This window comes from Haemaphysalis longicornis, unplaced genomic scaffold, assembly GCF_048455015.1.
Source record: "Haemaphysalis longicornis isolate Haplotype H1 unplaced genomic scaffold, Haemaphysalis longicornis Haplotype H1 scaffold_12, whole genome shotgun sequence".
NCBI lineage: Eukaryota > Metazoa > Arthropoda > Arachnida > Ixodida > Ixodidae > Haemaphysalis > Haemaphysalis longicornis.
The window spans coordinates 85,117,680-85,136,878 of NW_027526225.1; the positions used below are offsets into that span (position 1 = coordinate 85,117,680).

The 19,199-nt window shown below is 47.5% G+C and overlaps 1 protein-coding gene across 1 annotated transcript in view; it reads right to left on the reverse strand.

Annotated features, from left to right (window-relative positions):
• Positions 1–18,991, reverse strand: part of LOC144162911 (uncharacterized) — a 42,604-nt gene extending 23,613 nt beyond the window's left edge. Inside the window, exons 1-3 of the mRNA XM_077693631.1 lie at positions 18,763–18,991; positions 4,175–5,753; positions 806–1,057 (exon numbers count right to left, since the gene is read on the reverse strand). Of these exons, the coding sequence (XP_077549757.1) occupies positions 806–1,057; positions 4,175–5,728 (1,806 nt within the window). The 5' untranslated portion in view covers positions 5,729–5,753; positions 18,763–18,991. The remainder of the gene's footprint in view (positions 1–805; positions 1,058–4,174; positions 5,754–18,762) is intronic.
• Positions 18,992–19,199: the final 208 nt, after the last annotated feature.

The window sequence follows — 19,199 nt, forward strand, 5'->3', positions numbered from 1 at the left end:
TCACTGCTGCAGCAGCGCTTCACTATTCAGAACAGTATCAGCATGCCAAGCATGAAATTCAGAGATTGTTAGATGAGTAATTTTTGTAATTAATATCATAAGTGTTCCTTTAATCTTGGGGGCAAAAACAACATACAAAGAAATGGCATATGGTGGTACATAACACCAGCGGCTTAATTGCGTTTAAGGGGTGAAGCTTCTTAGGGGCTGGGGCTGTTGGCGTCTCCTGTCGTCATCGTCGTAATCGGCGTCGTAATCCTCGTTTCATGTAGTCACGGTACTAAAACATTGGGAAACTCGTTTACGCCTCGCGCTACAACATAACGCATAATAAAAAAACACCGGAACACTTGTTTAAGCCTCGCGCTACAGAAACTCCATGCTTCAAAGACAAGAGACTTTTACAGCAAAGCTGCATACCTGTACGCCCCAACGGTTTCATCTCCGTTGGCAAAACGCCAATGTGCCAAGAATACACTTATACACTGCATGCTTTGCCCCACCCCAGGTTTCACGTTAGTGGAGATGGCTTAGTATTTTTAAATTTCCAATCGACACACTTTCACTGGCAAAACACAAGCGACACAATTATTGCAGCCAATCAGAAGCACCTTTCCCTAATTACATATATACGATAAAATTTGAAACAACAATGATTGCGCACTTGCAAGCGATTACCTAAAACTAAAGGAACTCTCTCTCTTTTTTTTTGTATATTTTTACGAGGCCCTTTAGAGAGAGGTGAAAATAATTTCTGGTTGTGCTGCGCTCGGGTAAACGACACAGCGCGCTCGCCCGGGCATACCTTTTCCATGAGCGACTCGGAGATCATGCCAATGCCGTCGGAGAAGACATAGGGCTTCCCCGACTCCGGGTGGGTGCCCCCCTCAATGTCGGCCGCGTCCTCCATGGTCTCGCCGTGCAGGGGGACCGTCACCGACTCCTCGGTTGTGGAGAAGCACTGGCCCATGCGGGCAATCTTCTTGGCCACGTTGGGCAGCGTGCTGAAGTCCCCCATCCATTCCCGGATGGACTCCACCGTGTTGCCATGGTGATCCTGCAGTGGATCGCAGCACGCGTGTGCAGACTTCAGGACGCACAACACATTAATGACACTGGCAGAACCCAACTGACCCTGAAATTTTCGTATGTTTGCATATCTGTGCAGGACATTAACCACAGGCCTCAAAAATAAAATGTTCCAACAACCAGTTTGCACGTTCTACGAGCTGCAACCAGTCTGCCACTATTTTATGCCGAAAGAAATCGTATAAATGTGGGACTTTGCAACCGAGTTTTGTGGTTCGTCGGAAGGACCAGAAAGAAGAAAAGTTCTCGCGGCTGGTAGATTTTGGCATTCTTCGTGAAACTTTCTCCCAAATGAAGCCCTACTGCAGCAGGTGCTTTTAACTAGCCACTGATGCAACCCTAGCCCCTTTCGAATTCATAAACTATCTTTACTTGCACATCAAATGAAGTTGAACCACAGCACAAACAGAAAGACACAGGACGGTAGCAAGAGGTCACACGAAGCGCTGACTCACAATTGGATTTTATTTTCTCCAATGACGGCAAATATAAACGAAATTGAAGAAAACAAAGCACAAAAAAAAACACATGAAAAACCAGCATGAATAAACACAGGGCCGACCCCACAACTAACCATTATCGGCACGTGTCCTGTTAAGATAGTGCAATTCTCACCCAGGCATTCAATCTGATGCTTTCATGCTGTGTTTGTTTCACGCTTGTTTTTTCATGCTTTGTCTTCTTCATTTTTGTTTATATTATGCGTTGTTGGAGAAAATAAAATCCAGTTGTAAGTCAGCGCTTAGTGTGTCCTCTTGCTATCATCCTGCGTTTGTCATTTGCGCTGTGGTTCAACATGCATCACCAACTCGCCCAAGTTTTCACACTAGATAAAATGAGTTTAGTTCTGAATAACCTATGCTTATTGCAAGAATGAAACCCTTGAAATCAACTCCCTGCCCCATGTTACAGTAAAACAAAGCTGTATCGAAAACTTGCTGCGAAGCTGTTTAGCAAATCGTAATTTTTGGTGCCCGCAGTTTAACTCTTTCATTACCGCATCTATTCAAATCGATCACCGGTGATCGATGACTTATACTGCTTATTTCGACGTGTTGTAGTGCTTTCTCGTACACCTAATGCGTCCAGTGGTTATTCTAGACACTGCACTTTGAGAATCAGTTTAAATTTTCCCACTCCGGCGACAATGAGATTTTTGACGGCGTTTTTTTGCGAGCTGAGGTGCGTGCGTTTTTGAGGAAGGAAGCATGGCTGCTGCACTTGACAAAAAAAGCATGCACATTGTGGTTAGGCTGCATTAACCATAATATTTTTTGTCAAAAGGCTCCTGGCAACTCACGTACCGAATAATGTTGCCAGCTTTTTAATCTGACAGCATTGAGAGGTGATAATTACTTGAAAAAGACACCAGCTATTCAGTAGTGACCTTTGCTTCGGAGAAAGGGCAGCTTTATTCTGCCAAAGCTTATTTCTGATGGTCCCCCGCATATCTAGCAAGTGTGCTTGGCATTTTCAGCTAGTTTCCAGCAGTTTCTGTTTCGTTTTTGCGTTGCAAAATTCATATTAGGCGCTACTACGCAGTTACCCAACTACAAGCTCATTTGCCATGGCACCTCCTTGCCTGCTACTGTTACTCGAAACAAGCATGCCGCCCATGCTTCCACTTTATCTACGCCTTACTTTTGCGATAACAGCTTCCGCTGAAAGCCAAAAGATAACACCAAGTCAGCGGGTATCAGTTCAGACGAGGAGAACGCTTCCAATTGGCCTTGAACACCGCCAGCTGTTCACCGGCCAGTTTCGGTTTCATACGAGGGTATTTCCGGAAGTCTAGTGTCGCTGCTTAGTAGAACTGTCTCTTCTGTCAAAGTCTCCAACAGCCCTGTATTTGTTTCTGTTCGAAATTGTTAGGTGGCGCTGCAATGTAGTAGGCTCGTAGTGCTGAACTCGTTTCGTAGCACGACGGCAGCTTGGTGAAAGCTTGCTGGGCACGATTCTAGTGCATCGTACCTTATTCCTGCAAGCAGGGCTACCGTAGCGAGACAGAACATGATAATTGACCACAAATGAAAGTTCTGACTGATAAGTGGTCATCAGAACGTCAACAAGCATCCACCAAAGAGTTTGGTCTTCCAACTCCAAGCGGATTTTTTCGCATCGCTTGCTTATCTTCAATAATGTGCTGGTCATAATCATTGACAAGGTGTTTCTACATCATGTGGAGGCTAACTGGGGCCTTAAATAATGTCAAACCACCAGATTTCTTCTGGAGAACCATCCAAAAAAGCAAAATTTGAAATAGTGGTTGGGCTTCACCACAAGGCACGGGCACCACGCGGGCTAACATTTTTTTTTATATCTGACAAATTGTACCGCGCAACTCAATTTTTTTTTCTAGGATGGGTTTTTGAAATGTTTACCTACAAAATGTATATTCTAAATTTTTTCTACTACTCGTGGTTTATTATACACAACTTACTTTTTTTAATTTTCTTCGACGCCTGGACAAAAATTTCGAATTAAATAATTTTTTTCGCAATCATTATTCATGAAAACATTATTAAAACTCGTGTCCTTTGAAAGCACGTGGAATCATCTGCATTTTATGTCACTGCAATAATGTGTGCCTAACCAATATGTATAGCACAGAAAAAATGTTTTGTTAGACCCCCCCAAAATTGGTCAATTTCCCGCGGTAACGAAAGAGTTAAAATACCACGAAATTGCCGAGCACGCGCGTGAGCACAGGCACGTGAGCATGATTAGGCTTGGCTTAATAAATCTGAGGGTCAAGCCAAGCCAGCCCACTTAGGGGGATCGGTCAGGATTGGCCAAAATAAAACTCCAGCGTTCGCCGTAATAGTGGCAACACTTGCTCGGAACGAGAAAGACGCGTCATCGAATACGCCCTCCAAGGTGAAGTCCAATGATTTTCACTTCCAAAAATAAAAAATTGAAAGAAGCTCACACTAATAGCAACAATGACGAAGTAAATGTCGTTGCGGCAGTGAAGACGACGCAAATCAGCTGCAACCATGGACTTAAACCTTTGTAATTGTCGTGAAGGTTGCGTACAGCTTCGCTACCTTCAAGTCTTACACGTTAGTGTGAGCTTTCTACTTACGTCAGCGTAGAGCCAGACTCCATGGTCCCGCAGCTGGCTCACGGAGCTGGCTAGAAGCCGGAAGTGGCGGTCTCCTATCTTGAGTCCGTCCCTGAGGAAGCGGCCCACCACCTTGTCCATCATCTGCCCCTTCCGCGGGTGGAACCCCAGGGTGTGCGACAGCACCTCGAAGTGGTCGTCGCGGAACGACACCCGGAGCGCGTGGTCGACATCGAACTTGCGAAGCACCCTGTTCTCCGAGTGGATCGCAGGCGGCAGGTAGAAGACGCGCGACGGCGTCACGAACAGCCGTCGGACGAGACACGAGCCACGCGGGACCGTGTAGGGAACGTGCGACTGGCACACCTTCGCAAACAAGGCCGGCAGGGCTGTGGAGAAGGTGACTATGCTGTGGTTCTCGAGAGCCGTCCCGATGCCAAACAGCGTCTCCTCAAGGGCCCCCTCATTGTGAGATGCGAAGGACTCCAGCTGCGACAGCGTCACGTCTAATTCCGCTTTAGTCAGGAGCATTAGCTGCATCGTGACGTCGTCGCTTCTCTGTAGGAGTGCGTTGAGGGCGTAGCAGCAGGGGAACTTGAGCTTGGGCATGAGCCGCGAGCACAGCTGCTGTCGGAGTGCGTCGGCGTCCTTGCCGATACGGCGCGTCTTCACGGGCGCGAATATGAACTGAGCCCTCCGGCACCTCCGGCTTAGGCGACCTACGGTCCGCCGGGCTTCGTGGCTGTCGGCGAATCCCAGCTTCACGACAAAGCAGCCACCAACGTCCCTGCTCTCCAGGACTGAACAGCAGAAACAGCCCATCTCCAACGTCCGCTGGAAGTCCATCTGGTCCGCGGTTTCCTGCCTTGTGATTTGAAGCAAACGCATCGCGGGTAATCCCGGTTGCGCTGCTTTGTAGAACAACGGCAGAGTGTGGAGGTGGAGGAAGACATCCGTCGGCCCTCCCACGGGGTCGTACACGACCACGCGGAAGATGCTGTTGTAGTGCACACTGAGCCGGTAGAGATCCTCCTCCAAGCCACAGTGGTTGAGCTCCAGGAAGACCTGGAGGACTCTTTCGTCGTGCTTGAAGGTGCAGTCTATGGTGTAGCCCTGCTCACCACGGGGCTTGCTCTCTATGCAGTGACGTTCGGCAAACAGGTTGAGGCCGGAGAACGTGCCGAACGAAATGGAGCGCATTCGGATGTCCTTCTCCATAGCATACCAGTGGTGCCAGAAGCCGTAACGACGATCGGGCTGCAGCCACTGCAGGTGACCGGACAGACTGTCGCCACTTCCACCACTTGAGCACCATTGCCGGGCAATGTCAATGCTCAGCGACTCAAGCGCATTCAGCTTCAGCGGTTTGTACAGGTGGAGCTTGCAATGAACTTGCCAGAGGGGGTCCTCACAGCTGTCCCTGGGCAGCCTTTGCTGAACGCGTTCGATGCTCACGCTCGCTTGTCCACGGTGAGCTTCGAAGAACCTCTCGTATGCAGTTAGGAATGATTTGGTATCATCACCAGGCTTCTGTGTCCATACGCACACGAACGAGAGAGATTCCCTTGACGCCATTTAGGAGCTGCGCTCGATACGGCCCCTGCAAAAGGAAGAACAAGCTACAAAATGAGACATTACTTCCTGGAGAACGAACAGGTGAATATATCTTAACACCAGAATGACTCCACGGCATCGTGTGAGTGCGGGAACGTGAGAAGGAATGAGGGAAAGGTGGGTCGTTACAATGCTATGATGGCAGTTAATTAAAATATAAACACAAAAATTCGGGGTTAATTTTCTTTAGGAACCAATCAGTAAGAAGAGAATACGACGAAAGACGATGGCTCTACTGACCAAAAATTACAGTGTTGACCCACTTGGATGCCCCATATGCCATAAGCGCTTTATTGAGGGCAGTATGTTGAAGATTCCAAGGCCTTCTGCCTTCTCCCTTTCTTTTAGGAGACGAGTGACACAGACTCTATTTTTAGGTGAAGATTTCCCTCTCATAGCGGCTGCCTACATCTGGCTATAACGAGAGTTGCTAGGAAACTAATGCTGGCGTGCAGTTTCTATGTACCGAAGTAACTCGTCTTGCTTGCTGTTTGCTTTGACAAGGTCTCAAGAGATTATTGAACACAGAATACTTTCACACAGCACTGTGAGCCCACAACTGAGTGACAGGGTTATCAAAAATTTACTGCGACTGACCATGGTTAAACCAAGTTTGCACAGCAATAGCTCAGTTGTGGTGAAGCGGCTACCAGGAAGCCACATTTGTAGCAGGAACCTTTACATCTACCATCGCTCCGCAGGCTTGAACTTGAAACAGAACTTGACCTAAACTGAGCTTGAAGGCCAGATTGATGGCACAAGGCATTTTCTGTGTTTGTAACTGAAGTAATAGAGCTTTCGCTGTAAAATCTTCAGTTGAAGCCACGGAATTAAAGGAAGACCCGAAGTGACCATATCAAACACTATCAGGCACGCAAATACCTAAATGCTCAATGTTCGATAAATACCGAAGGGCTTACAGAACAACACTGATGACATTGGTCGAACTATTCAAAATGCCGTACCAGCTTTTGTTTACTTCCAAACAGCAATCATTCACAAAATGATGTAACTTACAAAAGTGCAGACTGAGTTGTTTACGTATATACAGTCGACTCCGGTTACAGTCAAACCCGGTTATAACCAACAGGGTGATTCAACGTGATTTGTTCACTATGCGAAGTAGTTCGCTATAACCGCTTACAATGAAACTCAGTATTGAATTCGTTATAACAATGTGAGCAGTTTGTTCAAAATGTGATTACGAAAGAAAGACCATGCCACTCTCCACGAATAGTAATCTACTCCAAAAGAAATTTATTGTGGAGAAATGTACACCTATTTGCCGCAGCCAGCTATTTTATTCTGAACAATGGGTTTAGAGAATCGCATTCTCGAAACTCGACATCACTTCGACGAAATCCAGTCCACTTCCCTGTGTTTCGGCGCAGTATCGCCGCAGCACATCGATAGCAGAAAGGACTTCTTGCAATGTCAAGCGAAGAGTGCCAGAGTCGTGACAGCAGCACAGCGATTCTGGCCCCCCCCCCCCCCCCTTGTTTTTTCTCGTTCCTAAAGCACGATACTCCCGGAGCTGCTCATACGTATTTAATTACGTGGCAGGCAGCTGCCAAATAGGAGTGCTGCAAAGTAAGGCTGGAAAAAGGCATGGATTGCTGCTGCTGCGCTTCTCAGACGCACGGGCGGGCAGTACGGCAACCCGGAGAAGCCCGCTGGCAGGTGTTTTGTGACCAATCGCGCACGCTCAGAGTTCGACATATTCAATGTTTAGTTCATTACAAAAAATACAGTTTACACGCATAATGGCAGAAGAGCTCTGAGTGTCCGCTATAACGCATAATTCGCTCTATCCGAGTTCGTGACTCCATTTTATTTTATTTTTTTTTTCTCAATAAGGAAAGTTTATTCTCTCTATATATATATATATATTTGGGTTCAACTGTAATATACAGTCCACATGAACCACAAAACACATTGAATTAACCAAATTTCCAATTAAACAAAGAGCAGAGTACAGCATTGTTATAAGTCTGCAACACGTCTCCCTTTGTTTAGTCAAGCCAAGTTCAGTGCAGCTAAGTCAAGTGTATGACATGGGTTGCCATGACGGATGACACTTATCGTTAAATTCGAAGACTGAAGTGTCCACCTGCTGCTGGAACTGGAACTGCTCACACGGCACCATGCATAGCAAAGGAGTTTGAGGACCTTGAAACAGAGAGGTGCGTGTGCTGGTGCGAGTATCAACTGTTAGCTGCCTCAGTTGAGATGGCACCGACACAGTGCAAAACACTGCGCTGTTCTCGCGCTTGAAATCCTTTGTTTTATCGAGAAATAATGGTCACCCCGATGCTTCCTATTCAAAATAACTTTCAATTGACCGATTTGTTGGGTTTTAGCTTCGAATTATCAAGCAATTTTTTTGATTGAATTGCATGTCAAATCGCCGGGACCAGCACATGACTTCTAATTAACCAAAAATTCCAATTAAGCAACTTCGGATTATCGAGAGTAGACTGTATATTTCAAAAGTCTGATCAAATTTGCGCAGCCCTCTTAAGGGGGGACACTGGTCCTAAAACAACTTCTTTTAATTTTCAAGTGAACTTTGTAAAACTTGTCAGTCTTGCTCCATTTTTCCCAATGATTTCAAATACACCATTATTTTTTCAGTTGGTCAATTACTTCCCAAGATAACAAGAGGTAATTAGCCATTTTGGGTCAGACAAAACAGTGTTGGTCATAAAACTGTAATCTTGATATGTTCCAGTACTATGAACCCTAATGAATGCAATAATTGAAGCAGTTTTTTATGCGTTGCTTGGAACTAATTTTACAGCTCATTAAACTTTGGTGGCACCAGTGGCAGGGAACCGTTTTGAGTGCCCATTTCAAACACCGAAGTCTGATGAACTGTAAAATTAGTTCCAAGCCATGCATAAAAAACTGCTTCGATTATTGCATTCACCAGGGTTCATAGTATTGAAAAATATAGAGGTTGCATTTTTATGACCAACACTGTTTTGTCTATTGTTTGACCAAAAAATGGCTAATAATCTTTTATTATCTTGGGAAGTAATTGACCAACTGCAAAAATAATGGCGTATTTGAAATCATTGGGAAAAAAGCAGCAACACTTACAAGTTTCACAAAGTTCACTTGAAAATTAAAAGAAGTTGTTTTAAGACAGTGTCCCCACTTAAAAGTGCTTACCTGTGGACAAGACCAGAAACTATCCCCCTGCACTGTCACTTTTGCCTAGGTGGGCTCTTGGCCGTGATAGTTTTTTTGGTGAACACAGTGGGCTGTTCTGGCTGCATCTTAAAGCAAGCTCTACGCTGAAAGTAAACTCTGAGCTCTGGAAGTAACCTGTTGATGCATGTTGCTAAAGTGTGCAAACTCTCGCTGCGCAATGTACCTGATACAGTGGAATCCACGGCAGCGCAACGTAGACTGCTGAAAACTTTTGCTGCCCCAATCACACAAAATCTGCACGTAACGAAAATTAGAACTTAGGCGCAGACTAGTCTTAGAGCTATTTTTTTTATTTACTGGCCAATTTTAACGAAACTGCACAGTATTGTGGATTTTTTGGGGGGCTGATTTCAAATCTGCAATTAGATTTTTCAAGTTGATTATTTCTTGAGATAATGATTAATTGCCAATAGTTACAAAATAACCACGCCATACAGAATGGTGATTACCCCATGAATAGGCAGAAAAATTACTAAAGAATACAACGCTGGAAGAACTTTCTTGACTTAGCTATTTTTGGTCATTTTACAACGCCCTGAACTTCATTCCTCCCGTGCTCTGCCAAAAATGGCTCATAAGTGGTGTCAATTGAACCCAATCATAATTTTCCAGAGCCTCCATTTCAAAAATTTGTTTGCAATATGTATTCTCCCCTCATTTAGGTATCAGAAGCAAAAAAAAAAAATTACAATTGTACCTGCTCCAGGTGCCGAGATATCCAAGTCCGAAATGCTAGCATAATTAGCATTGCAAGAAAAGTGCCGTTTCACCTATTCTGTGCGAACTGAGCTGTAAAGTGCACTTTGAAATTTTATTTACAATAAAATGCGGTGCCTCTGGATGAGGAAATTGGCAGACTAATAGAAAATAGGCCGTGGATGCTGAAAATTTCATTTTTCAGAAAACGATTTTTTTGGCTGTTTTTTGGCTCCAAAGACCCATCTGCCCCCTTAATTAAAGAACTGCCTTTTTTTTTTAAAACTTTGCTGAATCCAGGTTTAACTGCAAAACATTCCTTAATTGTGAAGAACTCCCGTTTGAAAAAATGCGACTGAAAAATTCTCCCTTGTGAAAAGAGTATAGCGTACAAAAAATGTGTGCTGCCGGTGACGACATACGGAGTGGAAAATTGGCACCTTACGAAACTACTGGAAAGCAAACTTGGGGTGACCCAGCAGGCCATGGAGCAAATAATGCTAGGATTAATACTCGAGGACAGGAAACGAGCTTCCTGGATCAGGGACAAATTTCGAGTAGCTGATATCAGTTTCAATAAATAAAAAGAAATGGACACGGGCTGGCCATGTAGTGAGACGAACGAACAACCGGTGGACTGTAAGGGTAACAGAGCGCACATGTTCGTCAAGCCAAGCATACCCACTTAGGAAGATTCGACAGTATTGGCGAAAAAAAAAAAAAACTCCAGCATTCGCCGTAATCGTGGCAACACTTGCTCCGAACGAGAAAGACACGTCGTAGCGTACGTCCCTCCAAGGTGATGTCCAATAATTATCACTCCCCCCAAAAATGAAGGAAGCTCACACTTATATAGCAACAATGACGGAGTAAAGGTCGTCGTGGCAGTGGAGAATCAAATCAGCTGCAATCAGGGACTTAAAACCTTTGTGATGGTTGTGAAGGTTGCGCACAACTTCGCTACCTTCAAGTCTATACAGATTAGTGTGAGCTCCCTTGATTTTTTTAAAAGGCATGTGTTGCAAAACTGAGTCGAGCTGCTTGCCAATTCTTCACACATCAAAAACACGTGACTTTTTGCTCGCAGACCTTTTTCGAAGGCTACGTGGAACCCTAGCAATATAGGCTTCTCTTAAAAAATGTGCATCTTATAAAGCTTCACCTGATGCGAAAATCCTGTTATATTATACCAAGCTTAACGGTCACTGCCATGGAGGTCCCTCGTAGTTTTTAATTTTAATTGAGTTAATTCATAGGGGCCCAAGACACCTTGTTCCATTCTATGGCGCCACCACCTTCGTTCTCTATAAGCAAACATTACCAGCTGCTTTTATCACGCTAGAGCAAAACAATAAGGTATCTGCTGCTGTAATTTTTGCGTTCGCGAATGAACCGCTGGGATTAAGAAACAAACCCCTCTTTGCAGTATTTAATCACAATGACTTATGCCACTTTAGTTAGACTTTTTACATCTGAACTCATATATAGTTAATTGAAATCTGAGGTAATTTCAATCTGAAATAATGCTAGAAGATGCTGCAAATAGGCCGTCTTTCCAACCCACTGCAGGTTAGTTTTGTATTAATTACGAAGATGCATCGCACAAACAACGTGAACGGGTAATGCAGGATTCACGTCCGGTGGGAAACGCCATCAACATCAGGACCTCACCTGCAAACACGGTGGAGGAATATGAGAGGTGGCTCAACTGCGCCCGCCCAAGCATACCGGTTTAGCGTGTGCTTCGAGCAGTTTCCGATGGATGGCGCGCGCGCATGGGGGCCATCGGTCAGCACAACACATAGGGCCCAACGCTGTGAATACTCGCTCTGTTAAGCAATGTAAGCTCATAAAATAATCTTTACATGCATTATTGCACGTCGTTTATAAATTTTAGGAACGTTTTTCTGTGCGCAAGCGTTCTAAGTACTTATCCCGAGTGGCTTTGGCGACTTTGGGAGCCGACGCAACTATTATAGCAGCCGGCCGGCGCGGTTCTAGTGATGTCTACCTCTTCTAGTTACTTTGCAATTTGATAGCGGGAACTCTGTGTGGCATAATGAAAAAGCCTGTAGCGTAATAAACGACACCTAGACACTAGCGGACGGCACCTCTCGCCAGTGTTTACTTCGCTACGTGTATATAAAACAGCCCTTTTCTTCACTGATTGACTTCTGACTTCGGCCGAAAGCAAGTCAGGAGGCTATTTGCTAGTTAATGAAAGTTTCAATTGGTCGCGTCTGCATTCCACCACTCAGTAAAGCAATGTAGGCACGAAATTCGCAGAATGAGTTTCCTCGTCGAGGAGCAATTTTACGGTTTGTCACTTCTTGGGCGGTGCTTTTTCATGACCGTGTGTTATACGATAGCTGCGTCGTAGGTATGGAATGCGCCAGATATAAATAGCTCATTGCACCGTCTTCGTATAGGCAGCCTACAGGCACTCTTTGAGAGCAAGCAAAACTAGGCTCTGCCCCCCCCCCCCCCCCCTCAAAAAAAAAAAATAGATCTGTTTCATCGAACTGTGTAGCAGAATGGTGAAGCGCAAGCGTGATTCTGTGTGTCGCACCACGAAATAGCCGCGCGTCTTTTTCTACACCCCATGATTAAAGCTGCAAATAATTTCTAGGTAACTCGCACTGTCATACAACAAAGAAAATGGTCAAAGTTGAAAGGGGCACCTCACAATTGCAACAAAACTTGCACTTAACAGTTTATTTGAACAAAGTCGCACACTAACATGAAATAGTAACAAAATGAAAACATCTGAACAAAATTAGACGCAGGCAAGAAATAATAACACACACTAACATGAAATAGTAACAAAATGAAAACATCTGAACAAAATTAGACGCAGGCATGAAGTAATAACACACACTAACATGAAATAGTAACAAAATGAAAACATCTGAACAAAATTAGACGCAGGCATGAAATAGTAACACGATGACAACAGCCGCTTACATCGATGCGCGGTTATACAAGCTTTGCAAGCTTCCTGAGCTCCTGCGTTCTGCTTTTCATTTGATTTTTCTTTTGCTTGCAGAGCTGCCTCATGCGCATTGATAAGTAATTGTGCAGGAGGCTGGCCATAACTTCCTCTTTGTGCTCCGGACAAGGAAACTGGAAAGTGTAGTTTTCCAGCATGCTTTCCAATGCAAGCTCGTATGCATTTCTGCACGTTGCGTGCTCCTGAAATGCTGCCTCTGCTGCCCGCAACAGCCTAAATGTGGCCCGTTTAGGGTGCAATAAGCCGCCTTTGCTTTTGCAGTCTACAAGGGCACTTTCTACTTGCTGGTGCACTTGCGTTTCCTCCACGAGGCTCTCTCGACACTTCAAACATGTTGTGTTTTTTAGCAGTTTGCGGCAAACAAACCCACACAAGTAATAAATGATACAGTCGACAGCCTCAGGCATTCCGTGTGCATGGTCGAAAACATCTTCGCATTCAATGTCAGCAGAAACAAGACCATCTAGCTTGTTCTTTAACTGCTGCAGCAATGTTTCTGCCTTGTCACCTTCCGTAAACACGAGCTTCAAGTCACTCAATGTAAGCACAGGTGGGCTTTCGGAGGCTTCAACTTCGCAGTTACCAAACTTCGGAGGCTTTATCAAGCTATACACCGACAACATGTTGTACAACTGTAAAAACGTTGGCATTGAAGGGTGGTCGTTCTGGCCTCCTGCCTGTCGGATGATTCCAAAGAAACGCTCAAGGACATCTTGGTTAAACTTCTCAGACAGAACGTACTTAAAGTTGCACTCCTTCAAGAGGAACCTGCACAGTTCAAGTGTCGACAAAATTGTCACACGAAGGCCCTCTGCAGTTTGGGTCGTCAAAAAGTTGGAGGAATGGCTCCTGTAGTCACCTCCTTTTCCCACTTGTTGAGCCAGTACAACGATGAAGCTAGAACCCTCAAGTCTTTGCTTCCCAGACGGATACCTTCCTTTGGGATTCTCCGATTAAGGGCATCAAACAGCTCATTAAATCTGAGGCTAAACGCCACTGTGCCCTTCACGTTTTCGAGTCCTTTTGTGCCTCTTTTGGAATAGAAGTCGAGCCCTTTGGCAACACTATGGCTGAACAACTGAGTTGCCAGTTTAACACGCATCCTTTCTGTGGGGGAAGGATTGACATGCGCAAATGTTATTTTTGGGCAAACACGCAAGTTCCCAGCTTGTTTTGTGTCTTCAACAAACAACTTGTCAAAGTGTGCCCAGTGGACCCATTCACCGCCCACTCGCAACACTTTCTGTGCATGCAGTCGGTTTCGGACGCACTTTATCAGATGCGGCGCATCAGAAAAAACGAACACGTTTCGCTTATCGTCAGCAGGATGCGTGAAGAAGTGCTTCGTATTCTGCAACGCTCCACTCACACCAAATTCTTTCCACATGAGACGATTGGTGCTAGCCCCATCACACACAATCGCATCAACGAAGGCGCCAGCCTCCTCAAGCAGCAAAATAGCCTTTAAGATAAGCTGCGCGAGGATTATTCCCTTCGTGGGCCCTTTGCTTGCAAAAACAGCAATAGGCTGAGAATAACGGTCGCCGAAGGAGCGGAAAGTGAAAACCAGCCCGTGGTCTGCAAGGTCATCGCTCGCAGCTGCAGTGTCTCCAAAGTCAGTGAACCCACTGTAAGTCATCGACTTGGCATGGACCCTCATTTCTTTTCTCACTTTCATCTCATCAAAAACGAGTATGCCACGTCGCTGGAACTCATCTTTTGTTGCCATCTTTTTCTTGAAGGCTGAGAAGAACCTTGGGTCGAAGCCGCACTTCACGCGCACCATGCTTAGGTACTTCCGCACAGTTGTAGCACAAGGAAGGGGGAGAACGTTGTTGTCCCTAAGGAAGCAGTACGCTGACGGGCTGCGTATATGTAGCAGAAGACACATCAGCAGCCATTCTTCAGTGTACCGCCGGCCTTTTTTGTTTGCCACTTTGGCAGCGGCAATACACTCTTTGACAACAGTCAGCTGTGCGGCAGGGAAGTCAGGCCTGTTCAGAATTGTCTCAATTCCCTCTTCCGACACTTGCTGCAGCTTATCACGTGCTTGTTTCACCTCCTTCGAAAGTTCGCTGAATCGCTTCAGAAGGCGATTTTTCGATCGCTTCAGTGCATAATTTGCACGGCGCAATGCTGCCACATTGGCATTGTTTTTCTGCAAAGAAGGAAGACGCAGACGGCCTGGCTTTGACATACGTTTCTTCTCCTCCATCCTCTTCTTTGTCGTCCGCAAGGTGTTTGCCAGGTTGACGCACTTTTCACATGATGGGGAATCCCCGCTGAGAATCATGCAGCACTTTTTGTGGCGCCATTTCTGGCAAGTATCAATATAAGCACTTTCTGGCTCAACATGTGGGAATTCGAGAGGGCTGGGCCCGCCACTGCAGATGTTGACTTCATCCACGTGCTTGAGAAGAGCTCTGACTTCTTCCTTAGTGGTAAGAGAACTGCTGTACTGCAGCCTTGTCACGGGAATAGACTGGCCCATTAGAACAACATTCGCCTTCATTTTTTCATCAATTTCGACGATCCTTGGGTTGACAAACGTCGTAACGGCACGTGTTCCCGAAGGTTTTTCTGACGAGGAACAATCAAGTTTCTTCACGCGTTTCATTTGAGAAAACACAACGCTCTTCACACCGTCAAGCTCAAGTTTATGGCGACCCCATGAATCAGAAGGCAGAAGTGACTGTGGTATTTCGCCACACAAGCTTTCGAACGGCGAACAACGAGCTTCCTCTGGACCTGACTGCGTTTTTGGAGATTCCATGTCGATGCCTGCCTGGACTGCAGGCGTCTCATCGCAACTCATGTGACAGTTCAGCGGGTCGTCGTTGTTGCTGACGCTAGACGGGGTGCCTTTGCGTTTCGCTGGCGCCAAAAGCTGCCTTTCAGCGGGCCGCTTCCGAGTCGTTGATCTCTTCGAGAGGTAGAGCGGGCAATCGGGAAATACCGTGGGAACAGCGTCACACGCCAGCGATGCTCGTCGTGGCACGCTCATCAGTACATTGCCGTTGTACTGAGCAGTCCATGTCTTTGTCACGAGATGAGGCTCGAAATGTCTCTCGCAAACACTGTCTGTTGCTTGTAGCGGGCGATCTTTCCTCGGTATGGCATGTCGCCAGAGCTTGAGACGCTCGTCGTCTTTCGGGGCAGAAAACAGCGAGTACTTCTCCTGACACGACTTGTAGCCGGTCGTGCAACGCGAGACGAAGCACTTTTTCCCCATTAGAGGTTCACAAAACAATTCATACCACAAGAAACCGTGCAAACGCTACGCATGTATACGTGTTCACCACATGAAACTGCGCGAACGATGATGATGATGATGATCGTTGTGGCCAGAAACCCTTTGTATCGGGCGGACACCGAAATGTCCAAGCCAGGTGAAAAAGTTAACAAAATACATATAAAAAGAAAAAAAACCGGCTGAATGCCTAAAGTCATTGCACCGTCCCCACCAGCGAGAAAGCTAAAGGTAGCAGTTTTCCTGCAGTCTTGTGCATACGGTACACTGCATGCGTATGTACGTCCACTGCACTGTCACCATTCACTGCAGTTCACTCGTGCGTTCACTGCACCGTCACCACAGCCGCACCCAGCCGAACCAATCGCTGCCAGAGTTGCAGTCGCTCTTTCGTCGTGTGTACGTCCATGGCATTGTCGACGCCGTCCTCGAACCCTAGCGCCTGTTGTATAGTGGCGTTGACTCTGGCGGGTGGGCGCAGCCTGTGGCAGTGCAGCACCAGGTGCTCCATGCTTTCCTCGTGGTCGCCGCATGCCCTGCACTTTGCTGCTTGAACCTCTGGTGTGCTGTCGTAGTGCCGGCAGTACAGCAGCGTGCGCAGTGCCCCCGCACGGGCCTCGAAGAGGAGTGTGCTGCCGCTGCTGTTGTCGTAGACACGCATCCGGCCTATATCTTGCCTGTGGTTGCGGTACAGTTCCAGGGTAGACTTTTGGTGCATTGTGGTCTGCCAGTGAGCGCGTTCCTCTTCTTTCACCCTGGAGCGCACCTTCTCCGTGATCTTGTGCGGCGGGCCCACCTCGATCGGGCTTGTAGTGAAGCCGAATTTTCGACGGAGGTGGTAGAGGCGGTTGCACCACTGTGTGCGAACACCCTTGAATGCCATGTAGCGGAAAAGTCGCCGCGCCCAGCGTTCGTCGTTCATGACTCGGAGTCGCTCTTCGAATGCAATTTTGCTGGTGGCCTCGCGAGCCTCAAATGTTGACCATCCCAAGTCACCCTGTATGGCCTCCACAGCCACTCGGCCATGGCAGCCCAAGGCAAGGCGGCCCACCTCTCACTGACCCCGCTCGAGCCACCCCCGTGTTGGCGCCGACACACACACCACAGCGTTCGCAAAGGTGAGACATGGGACGTGCACCGACTTCCACAGGTCACGGACCAACAGGTATCGGTTGCACCCCCATAAGCACCGTCTGCGCAGGATACAGCTGGCGCGTCTCGACCTTTCTTTCAGTAGAGCCTCGTGTGTAGCATACTTGTCGCCAGTGGTGTTGAAAGTGATGCCAAGGTAACAATAGCTGTGCATCGGTGGAACTTCTTCCCCGCCAGGCAGCAGCACAATGCGAGCTTTGTCCTCTGGGTCGGAGAAGCACAGGACCGCTGACTTGCGCGTGTTGAAGGCCAGTCCCAATGTTGACAGATGCTCAGCCGAGGCGGTGACAAGTCCCTGTAGCTCAGCCACACTTCCAGCGAGCAGGACAAGGTCATCGGCGAAGACCAGCCCCGGCAGTGTCCACATTTGCGGGAGTCCATCTTCAGAATAGGGCAGCGTGAAACCAAGTCCCGACGAAATAAGGGCTTTCTCTAGCCCCGCTACATACAGCATGTATAGCAGCGGGGAGAGCGGGCACCCCTGCTTCAGTCCCCGGTGTATTGCCACTGGCTCCGTGTGGACCTCTCCGAAGCATGCCACTGCCTTGTTGCTGGTGTATAAGCGCCGCAGAAGGTCAATCCATTTGGATGGCATAGCCAGGTCGCTCATGTGCTGCAGCATACGGCCGTGTGGGCCCCTGAACATACAGCGCCGCCTCTCGGAGGGAGGGCGAAACGCACGCAAATCGTCGGAGCGCGCTCAGTACGGCGAGGCGCCGCTGTTCACACACCTCTCCTATTCCTCCACCGTGCCTGCAAAACACGCTTTCAAAGCACCGCGGCATGCAGACGTGCACGTATCACGAAGACGACGAAGTGCCGATTCGAATTCTTCGTCCGCGACTGTACCTGATCGAAGGCGAAGTAAATAATCTCGGCGTTTCAGTGAGCGCACAAAAAGAATCACGGTTCATGCATGTTTAAATTCTGGGCGTAACGCGCCAAAACTAAGTTGTGGCTTTACGATGCAACGCCGCCGCAGACAGCGCCGGAATCCGTGCAGACAGCCGCTGCTGCAACCGCACTATCTCCAGACGCAGAAGCGCGGCATGGCTGTCACGTACTGCTTTTGTTTGCGCCATTTTTGCATGTAGATTACGCGTTCCCGCCGGCGCATTGACTTTTCATGCTCCCGCGAGCCTCGCTGCCAACAATCACTAGGCCCCGTGCCGAGAGATGGCGCCACACTCTCCACGACAACGCATGACATGACAACAGCAACAGTGGTAAAGACTACTAGCATACTGAGCGCAGTCGATGCTATTTCCCAACAAGGAAAGTTTTCGAACGCATCAAACCCGCACACAACACGATCACTAAAACGCTCTGACACTGCATGCACACTGCAGGCTTTACTGACTTTATCACGCAGCATGGTTCAACGAAAACGTCTCGCACGATCACTTGTTTCGCAAAGCAGCTCAAACTACAGAACAATTAACAAACTGAAATAAATTAAAGCTGTAAAATGCGTATCCACAGCCTTGCCGGCGGCTAATCAAGAGGATTGATTATGACAACGAATTGGAATCGGCACTGATCGTTATCGTGAACCGACTTGGGTGGTTCACTACAGCGCGGATGACACGTTAAGATGGAACCTGACGGTGCTTACATGCTTGCTTCGAATTGCAGCCTTACAATGCCCGGCGAGAAATAATGCTCACTTACTGCGCTTTGCACGCGAGAGCTTCACCGGCGCAACATTCCAAACAACACAGAAAACAGAAGTGACGTCACCGACGGCTGCCAATGCTGCTGCTCGGATTGGCCGTTGCGCCCTCTCGCGTACGTGCGTTTTTCTTTTCCCGCGTTTTGCAGAAACAACTTTCGACGACGGGTTGACCGACCGAGCCGGCCGAACAGCCGGTATGGCGCAACGAGAGCGGAGCCCGTCTGGCGACAGCGGCGACAGTCAACTAGAAAAGCCTGCCGACGCCGACGCGCTCACTACTTGTCGGCTGCGCCGGATATCTCACGTAATCACGTGCCTCGGTGTACAACATACATATGCGCCGGCTCAATCTGTGCGCGCCCGTGGCGGAGATACAGCCACTGTAGCGGAGAGGGGGCAGGGCGCGCTAATGGCCGTTCTAGTCGATTCGAAT